The 10,471-nt window shown below is 40.3% G+C and overlaps 1 protein-coding gene across 1 annotated transcript in view; it reads right to left on the bottom strand.

The window, feature by feature from the left end:
- The window catches only part of LOC118825985 (phospholipid phosphatase 3-like), a 30,686-nt gene extending 20,595 nt beyond the window's left edge, over nt 1-10,091 (bottom strand). The window contains exon 1 of the mRNA XM_036596870.1: nt 9,678-10,091. Within this exon, the coding sequence (XP_036452763.1) occupies nt 9,678-9,813 (136 nt within the window). The 5' untranslated portion in view covers nt 9,814-10,091. The remainder of the gene's footprint in view (nt 1-9,677) is intronic.
- Between the last annotated feature and the right edge of the window lie 380 nt (nt 10,092-10,471).

A 10,471-nucleotide genomic window follows, 5' to 3' on the forward strand; every position in this document is an offset into this window, starting at 1 on the left:
CCCATGAGCTGCTGTAATAGCAGTTGCTGTTCAGTAATTGACACATACACATTTTCCACTCCCCCTTGGTGGGATAAGTGTGTGTACATGTGTTTGAGGGCTGTGTGCACAGATGAGGTCGTTCGGACTGTGTGGTTTGGGTTGAGTTTGTGTGCTCTCAGTCTAGACTGAAAATCATCTGCAATGAAACTCGTATATCACAGGTTCTTAAAATACCCCCTCCCCTTAAAATTAACATGTAACCCTGTTCAAGTGCGGATAAAGTCCAGATCTCAGACAGACGGTCATATGTGTTAAAGGTTTAAGGTTCTCCTCAGGTTGTAAGCTTTCAATACTGCACAGCATTTAAAGGCCCAATCCTATTTCTTCTTTTTGACCCTACCCCTTGTTTCCGAGTGTCACCCTAACCCCTTGGAACTGAGTTACAAGGGGTAGTGGTTGAAACCTCCTCTACGAAATGGGACCCTGAAATAAAAAGAGCATTACTTCATTAACAGCTACCAGCGCTGCTTTGTAGGCGACCCAGCCAGTCTGCAGTGACAGCAGAGGAGGGTAAAGTTCAGCTCCTCACTGCTGGGCTTTAGTTACATTTAGGGCATCATATGCCTTCAAAGAGGGGGGCAATTATTTATTATCTAATTCTTCAGTGATATGAACCTGAAGTCAGATATTCACCAGGATTTTGTTCGAATTTTACTGTTCCACCTTAAATGGTACAGCAGTTACACTCTGGCACTTCAGGCATCAGAACTGCTGGACTATTTAAGGTGGAATGGGGAAATTAGCTAGCTAGCTACCGAAACATCAGCATGCTATTAGCGATTTTTTATGCTTGTTATGAAGAAAACGCCCATAATACATTGAAACGACATTAAACTAAGAAAATACAGAGCTTATCGTATTTTTTTCTCATAACACTCCGTTACTTTGTCTACACTGGGGTGGACAACATGGCATGATGGTTAAAGACACTGTCACCATACATAATATGCATCACGATATTTTGACAGTGCACTAGTATTACTATACTTAAAAACTGTCATCAAAAAATCTGCATACAATGATTTTTATTCAATATTTAACACGCCATACTGCACTAAATCCAATTAAACAGGACTAATTACGCACTGGTTGTGATGAAATACGCATTTGTTCAGTGCTCTTTAAGCACTGGCGATATCCACAACATGCTCAGAAAAGCACTGTTTATCACAATAACAATAAATAATAATCATATTGCCCACCTCTAGTCTACAAGGGGCCAAGGCGGTCTCTGGAGCAATTCCATTGAAAAACCACTTTTAGTTCTTTCAGTGGATGAACAAGAGTTTTAAGAACCTTATTAAAGTTTAAGGACTGTAAATGCTTTACACCAATTAAAAAAAACATTTCTTGTATTTTTACCCAACTTTCCACTAATTTACTCGTGACCAATTCCACCCGCTAGCTAGATCTCCCCATTCACATGATACTATCAGCGCTAGGAGGGTCAAGGCTGGCATGTGTTTCCAACAAGACACATAAAGCTCCACCACATCCTTTAAAACTGCTGTTAATGCAACATAATTGGACATAATTGGACCAGTTTGGAGGAGAACACCAACTGCTAATTCTGTTACATCAGCTAACATATGCCTGTGTTGGCTAGCATTACGCTGAGTAATGGGGGGAACCATCCTCCTCACCCAGATAGAGCAAGAAGGCCCAGTTCTGCTTTCTTGGACTCAAAGCCATGGATGGCTGTGGCATTGCCAGGGATCGAACCCGGAATCTCTTGATGATGGCACCAACACTTAAACTCCCGCCACTCGGGAGCCCAAGAAGCTTTGTTTTTAAGAGTGTACCAAATGATAAAGTATTTTTACCATGCTTTTGGTTAATAAATTTAGTTTTCCCACTGGGGTAGGGCTCCTTTGGGGGTTCTTTGAGCTTTAGCTGAGATTTAGGTGGTCTGCATTTATACTACATGTTTTGATTTAGAAGACGCTCTTATCCAGAGCAATTTACAGTTTAATCAGGTAGGTAACTGTAGTTTTAGGAGACTTTACCAAAGAGTCATTTTGGTATAGCATGGTGTGCCCGGCTCTCATGAGGTCACCAAAAATCAGAATCCACTTGATGGCACATAATAATACTAGTAATAATTATTATTACCATTCCCAACTTTTGAATGTTAGTGTCAATACAAAGTTAACTATTAATGCTTTATTTATCAGTGATCACTGAGATCACAAGTCCAATGAAGTTGCTGCTACTCTAAACAGCAATACGTCTTCTGTTCTCCACACTGATGACCAGCTTGAGTGTTACACGGTGGGGCGGGCAGCTCTGGTAAGCTGCTTCAGAATAAGCAGCACAGCAGCCAACGTGGCTACAAAGCCGATTAGCAGCCTTTAAATCTGCAGAGAATTTACTTCAAACAGACATTTATGCATGTAGCGTGTAATCATGGTGTCACCTTAAATTCTCAAGTCACATCAGACTATTTATTAAATATAACAACTAGTGGCTGGACACCAAGGCCGAGAGCTGCAAATGCTGACCTGGTATCTGTACCTTCAGCAGATCAAACACAATCCAGAATTTACTCCTCAGTGCACATTAGCCCCGGAGGGGTATTCCATAAGGAATTCTGAGTTAGATTAGCTCAAACTTGAACCTGCCCAAATTTGAGGGCCATTAATACTGGACAGTCTTCACTTTTGGCTTGAAGTCCCAGGGAACACAGTGTAAAATATTCAAAAAGTCTGTATGATACTAAAATTGACTGGTATGTTCAACATCCAGCAAAGCCTGACTGAAAAAAAAAAATCTATACAAATATTAAATCACGGCTTAAAAACTGCTGACCAGACCCGTCTGAGAGCTGCTACTGGATAGCCTAATATTCGATTCTTATGAGCATGATTGACATCCCTCAGTCCAACATTCCCTTGAAAAAGGCCCTACATATGCAGGTGGTGTAGACCCTGCTGTGTCCACTCACTAAAAACATTACCCATATAACACATACATGGCCACGTCTTAAAGAAGGTAGGCTTCTTATTCACGTTACTGGTGGATGCACGTCCAGGGCATGCTGGTGTGGCCGGTTTAACAAGCAAACAAACAAATGGACCAACAGACGGATGACCAGTAGACAGATAAGCTAACCTGATATCTCAGATATGCTTGCTTTGATAGCCTCTGCTTGGTTGTTAGATTCAGCCCAGTTTACATCACAGTAAGAGACCTTTGGCCAGACTCTGTAGACTGGGCACTGGAAAAAGTTATTCACAGGACATACTTTGCATACCCTGTCCAAGTACATTGTGTGTCCACTACAGACAGACTAACCTAGCTACTACAGAAAACACAGATTTAGGTTCCCTGGGGCTTTAAATTCTCCAGGTAAGTGGAAAATCATGCTTGGTATTCTCAGAGTAACATCTGAAGCCTTTTCCAATCAGTATGTGTACTGCTGTAGTGGAAGAGAAGGAGAGGCTGTGTGTAAGCGCTCGGCTGACTGGCTGCGTAGACGGAGGAATGCAATTACCTCAGTGCTTCTGCTACTTCCGCCGTGTGGTCACTGCCCTCTGACCACATCAGCGGCCGGCCACACACTGCCTGCTTGTAGTCAGGCGATCACTGCGGCCAGCTGAAGCACACTGTGGCCATGACTTGCCCACGAACATATAATAAACAAGCAAATAAATACACAAAACCAGTTCAAGATTATATTATATTATATTATATTATATTATATATATATATATATATATATATATATATATATATATATATATATAAAAACCTTGTATCTCCAAAATGATAACTTTACAGGAGAAGGAAAAAACCTACTTTACTTTTAATGTAAGTCAATGGAACCAGAATTTTTTCCAAGTTATTTTAGGTCATTTTTTTTGTCTATTCATCATGAAATTTACACACAATGTAAAGGTAAATTATGTCAAAACCTGAAAAAGTCAAAAATTGAGATACAAGGTTTTCTTCTGACAACAGTGAGATTATATATTATATTATTTTTTATGAAAGAGTTACTAAACTGAAAATGCAGACCCTTGTAATACCCTTGTATCATCCCCCAGAATCCTGATGACGAGCTATAATCTTACCACCCACTGGGGTTCTGAGTAATTACTGGTTACTCCATGTACTGCTTCAGTTAGACGGCTTCCTGACCATTGATAAGATAATCTAGGTAATCTAAGCAATCTAGGGAGGTCTGTGCAGACTATCCAGGAAAGACAGCATGAAGTAGAACAGTTAGATTCAAAGGGCTATAAAGACAGAATGAAAACTCAGGAGAAATAATAACCACTTCAGGATAGTTACCACATGGAATTGATCCCATCTCTGTCCCGTCTCTTTATAAATCTGTAAAATTGCTATAAAATAGTACAAACGGACTAAAATTCCTTCCTTCCTCCTACACCTTCATTTCTCTCTCCGAGTCTCTGAGCTAGCTAAGCGTTTTCACTTGATGATAGGTTGGGGGGAGGGGGGTAAAACATGACATTTATGGTTATTATTGGTTTGTGCATGATGATGTAATCAAAAAACAGAGGCTGTTTTAGAGACAAAGCAAAAGTCACCACATTTGGATGGAAGATTATAGGAAAATGAGAACTTTGTTTTCCAAGATCATGTGTGTTATGATAAATTGTGCTCAAAATGACCAGGTACATGAATGAACAAGGTCAATTTTGATTACATGTTGACTTGTTGACATGTTGTTGGTGCCTAAACTGCATGCTTTATTCAATAAAACACACTACCACAGACCTAACAGCAGCATGAGAAGCAGCAGGGCAGTCCAGATCAAACTCAATGTCTAAATATTTTCAGAATTTTATAGTATCAGGTATCAAATTCATTATTAACTTCAGAACTTTGTGTTAAAGTCTGATTTTTTTGTTTTGACTGAATCTCTTTCTTTTCTGAAAGGGGTCAATATTATGTAAAATTGAATTTCTCCCTCTTTTAGCAAAACAGTTCGATGTAGTATTTTAACACTGTTATTAAAACAAACCATTGAAAAAACACCATTCACTCGCCAGTACTTACAGTCCATATATGGAAGCTAAGCGACAAAAACTGCCTGTTTTAAAGCCTGTCACACAAACCATCACATTTACATACATCTGTCTAATCAGACTGCAGCAGTTTAGCTTAAGATGCTTTACAGACTGGCTGGAACAAAACAACATTAATATTGATCTGGCAAAAATTGCTAGATCAATATTAATGTTATCTGTTTATCCAGTTTTCTGAACGATGCCTAGTTGATTTTGATACACGGTGTTAAATGTTGATTTTTATCCAATACCTTTGAAGCTGTTTTGACCAAATCTGCAGCTCACTGAGTTCTTGTTATCATTCAATACTGCTAAAACAACACCGACGCACTGGTATCTTGTGGTCATACTGCCCAGCATCATCAGGTACATAAATTCACGTTCTATTTTCAGGGTTTAAGTAAAGACCTGATCCCAGAGTAAGCAGTTCTTGGCAGAAATCCCACTCCTTCAAACAATGAAGTCAGCTGAGTTTCCCATTGCGACAGAAGAAACGGGAATGTAGTAAAATCCGCCAAATCTTCCCTGGAACTTGGAAAGCATCCAAATTCAGATCACGCTGCCTAAAATACACCATCTGACGTGTTATTGTTTATCCTTATAATCATCATTAACAACATGCATTCCTCTTAGCAGGCCGTGCTAAGCATCTGAGCTATTACAAACTCTCAACTTAGCTTGTGTACTTCATTCTCCAATGGGAGGAGCCCTTCAGCTATTTTTGATATCCAAATATCTATGTTTTCAATGAACCCAAATGGCCCAATAGGAGAATATTTTATGCTGCTAATAATAAAAAAAACAAACACTGAAGGTTTAACATTTATATACTGCCCACAGTTGGTGTAAGAGCTGACCTGTTACTAATGGTTTGGTTGATTTTAGTCGGCCATTGCAGGCAGAAATCATGGATTTTGGACCCGTCAATCATTTTTTAGATTTCTGGATAAACTGTATCTGTAACATGTCTGTAAAGATACTGTACAAAAGTCAAAACTCCAAAGGAAAGTGTTTATTTCAGCGCGTTCTGTAAGTTTGCATCTACTCACATCTAACTGTTCTTTCCAAAAATAAGCAACTTTAACGAAGGCTTAGCTCCACCCACACTTGGCAGTTACATCACGTGTATTTATATCACTGAAAATCTCGCTTCCTGTAGATTCTAATAAGAATATCAAGAGAAGTCCAGGTAGTCTGTAACAGCTACAGCATTCCGACAAATACCGCATGTTATCTGAGATCTGACAGGGTAAGAGATCTGAGGTTGATTCGCTACATTCACAACCAAAATCTTTGTTTCTAGAACAGCTTAATTCATGAAACTTTACATGTTCGTTCTCAAAGATATTAGCCAGATAAACAAACTGGAGTTCTATTATTTTTGGATGTGTTCTGAGAGGAAACAGTTCTGTGCTCGGAAGAGTTGAAGATAGAAGAAGAGAACAACCAGCAACAAGGTGGACGGACACAATCAGAGGAATCATGAACCAGCCAATCAGAAGCCTGAAGACACAAAGTGAAGAAACACTGGAGAAACATGATTCATATGGTTACCAAGGAGGAGGAGGAGGAGGAGGAGGAGGAGGAGGAGGAGGAGAAGAAGAAGAAGAAGAAGAAGAAGAAGATGGAAAAAGAGAAGGAAAAGAAAGAGAAGGAAAAGAAGAAAAGGAGGAAGAAGAAGAAGGAAAAGAAGAAAAGGAGGAAGAAAGAGAAGGAAAAGAAGAAAAGGAGGAAGAAAGAGAAGGAAAAGAAGAAAAGGAGGAAGAAGAAGAAGGAAAAGAAGAAAAGGAGGAGGAAGAAGAAGAAAAAGGAAAAGAAGTAGGAAAAGAAGAAGAAGAAGGAAAAGAAGAAAAGGAGGAGGAAGAAGAAGAAAAAGGAAAAGAAGAAGAATAAGGAAAAAGAAGAAGAAGAAGAAGAAGAAGAAGAAGAATTGTGCATTTTTGCCTATTTTGCATATATAAATTTATTTTTTTGAAAAACTTCTAAAACGAAAAACTATTCTGGGAATGTCAGAAATCAACTGGCGAAGATTCAGTGATAACTACTGTCCTAATAACTGACCTCATTCACCTGAACGTCTCACTGTTTGCTGTATGTGATTCAACACACTAACAGCCGACCTACAGAACAATAACCCAACAGCTACACAGTGAACGTCATCTTTTTAATACCATCATACTCAGATGTCACGACTTCGAGATGCAGCATCAGCTGCTTCTCTGCAGATCTACATCACACAACTACGCATGCTTTATTTCATTAACTCATATTAAGATGAGTTTAGACAACCTTATATTCAAACACCTACACACACCCCTCATTCTCCATCACTGTCCAATACACAGACTTCACAGTTTGTGTGAAACTACAGAGGCTATTCCAGCTCCTGCCCTGAAAGCCAACAGCACTTCTGTTCAGTTTGTTGTTTCTTACTGTGACCCATACTTGAGTGCTCAACAGCTAAGCAGCTGTCAGGCCTGCTAAACTGGAGACAGTGCTGTGATGTACTGAGGCCTTCCAGGACTGCAGCTGCAGCTGGAGATCCCAGCTCTACTCCTGCACAGGCACAGTTATGTAATCGTACAGATCCGTCATCGTGACAATGAAGTGACGGGTGAGTAAATCCACCCGCATGGAAGCCTAAAACGCAACTGTACACCAAGAAAACATCATAAATCTAAGGAAAAACACATTTTTTCCATAAGAACCATTCAATTACGCTGAAAACTAAAGAACTCTTCTTTTCAAAAATATGAAATAGTCAAAGGAAAAACACTAAAGATTAAGACTTTTCTTTAAAAAAACAAGACTTTCAACTTTTATATGAAATAATGAAGACTCTGCTGATGTTGTTGGTGCAATATACACAGAATCATGAGTACAATCAAATATTCTACATGAAACCCTACACTATCAGCATGGCCTGCTGTGGTTGTGAAAGGTTATCCCCTATAATACTGTTACAGACATAACAAAACGCCTTTTTACAAGTTTCACATCATGTGCTAAAAGCAGTGCTGTACAAAACAGTTCGGTTGTATGAGCTCCTCCACCAGTGGAGAGGAATTCATTCCATCCCACACTTACGGCATATGTCTCTAATTAGTGGGAGGATGTGACAGGCGAATTCCTGGATCCATGTGTTTACATTCTCTGAACAAAACTGTTGCTCTAGAATCTGTTGCCTGTATCAGTGTTGCAAAAACTGATTCTAGATCAGCACTGCATTAGGAAGTCTTAACAGTATGATCCACAGCTTTGGTCTTTGGTCTGGGTACTGGAGAGGAAAGAAAGTACAAAAATATACATAAAATAAAGAGAGAAAGGCAGTAAGACTGAAAGCCAGGTAATTCAGAGAGCTCTGAGTGGACACCATCAGTCCAGACCAAAAAGTGCTTTCCATTCAACATTTCTTCATATTCAGTACATCAAACTCTTAATGCTCCTATCATATGCAGATAAAAAGGGGAGTCTAAAACCATCTTCCGGTGTATTTTTACTGCTGTAATGAAACTCAAAACCAAAAACAACAAGTCCAAGAACTTCTTAGAAAACTGTAGTAGAACTTCTTTGCTCAACCAGCATGTGAGCATAGGAACTGAAGTTTGTTTGATTCAGTTCTTCTCATTTTGGATGCTTTTGGTCTAAAATAAAATGCTAAAGCATAAAAAACAAAACAAAACAAAGAAACAAACAAACAAAAAAAACAAAACAAAAGGAACTAGATTTGGAAAAACCGAAACAGAACTGAGGGAACTGAGGGAAACATAGGCGCCTCTCTTTACAACTACACTTGAGAAGCATTAGAAAACACACCTAAAGAAAGCCCATCAAATATGCCCTTAAATACACTATGTGGCCAAAACTTTGTGGACGCCTGCTTTTCCAATGTTGCTTCCAAAACCAACAATATTAAAAAAGGACTTTGTCCCTCTTTGCTGCAGTAACAGCCTCTACTATTCTGGAAAGGCTTTAGACTAGATGTTGGGACATTGCTGTGAGGATTTGATTGCGTTTGGTCAAAGTCAAAAGAGCATTAGCGAGGTCAGGCACTGATGTTGGATGATCAGTTCTGGATCACTCCAACTCATCAACTCATCCCAAAGGAACTGGATGGAGCTCCATCACTCCAGAGAAGTTCCTCTCGCACTTCCACTGCTCCACAGCCCAGTGCTGGGGGGGATTGTACCACGCTTAGCATTGGGCATGTTGACCTTAGGCTCATGTGCAGCTGCTACAGAGGGACCTGTTCTTTCCTAACTGCTTTTCTATGGAGATTATAAAAGTGTGTTGAGGTCTGTGCGCATGTGAACTCCTGGGTCCATCTGAACCAACAACTAAACAAGAAGGGATGTCCACAAACTTTTGGTGTACACTGAAGTGAGGGGATGGAGCTCGTTAAATGAGATGTTAAATATAAGAAAACTGGATTTTTTTGCAGGGATATTCAAACTCACAGTAATGACACCCACAGTGGGAGTCCATCACTGGCCGTTAGACTATTTAAACAGCTGTTCACTGATCCTGACCGCAGCTACCACAGGTAACAAATGGAGGGCTTTCAGCTCCACAAAGACTCGGGAAGGAGGTGAAACTCACCGAGGAAGAGGCAGAAGAGGTCCAGGAAGATGAGCACTTTCCTCTGGCTGTTGTCTTTGCCCTCGGTGGGGGTTAAAGCTGAGCTGCCGTTTCTGCTCTCCGCCGCCATCACCTTCTCTCCCAGCAGACGCTGCATTCCGGCTGTCTGGATCTCCGCTTTCCCTCTTTCCCTGCCGCTAAGAGAAGCAGATGGACGGGGGAACCAAACCAGGCTCGACTCGATGAGAAAGAAGAGTTTGCAAAAAGTCAGCAGCAGGAAAAAGTTAAGGTTTGCAGTCAGGTCTCCGGATGGAGAGAAAGAGGATCTACAACAAAGTCTGCAGAGCTTCTCTGAACTTCTGAGTGATTCTGGTGGACCCCTTCACTTTACTTTCCCCCCAACAGAACCGTCTCTCCCTCACCTTAAACCCCTCCTTCCCTTCTCCTCCAACCCCTCCTCCTCATCCCTCCAACCCCTCCTTCCCTTCTCACTTTCCCTCCCTCTCCAAGTGGAGTCTGGCAGTCCAGCCTTATCAAGTCAGCAGACCTACAGAGCACCATTGATCTCAGAATGGATCCCAATCCTGAGACATTTGAATGTAAAAGGCTTCACTGCTCTCTCTGTATGTGTTTTAATGCTAAGTGCCCCCTACTGCTCCTTTTTCTCCTTCCCCTTCTTTCTGAATGTAGACCATAGTAGGCCTCAGTAGGTAGTCCCTGTTTTCCTGTGTCTTCCAGACTTATATTGGAAATAATTTTATTATTTAAATATCATAATTTAAAAATGTCTGCACGGGTAAATTAAACCGATAAAA

This window comes from Colossoma macropomum, unplaced genomic scaffold (genome assembly GCF_904425465.1).
Source record: "Colossoma macropomum unplaced genomic scaffold, Colossoma_macropomum, whole genome shotgun sequence".
NCBI lineage: Eukaryota > Metazoa > Chordata > Actinopteri > Characiformes > Serrasalmidae > Colossoma > Colossoma macropomum.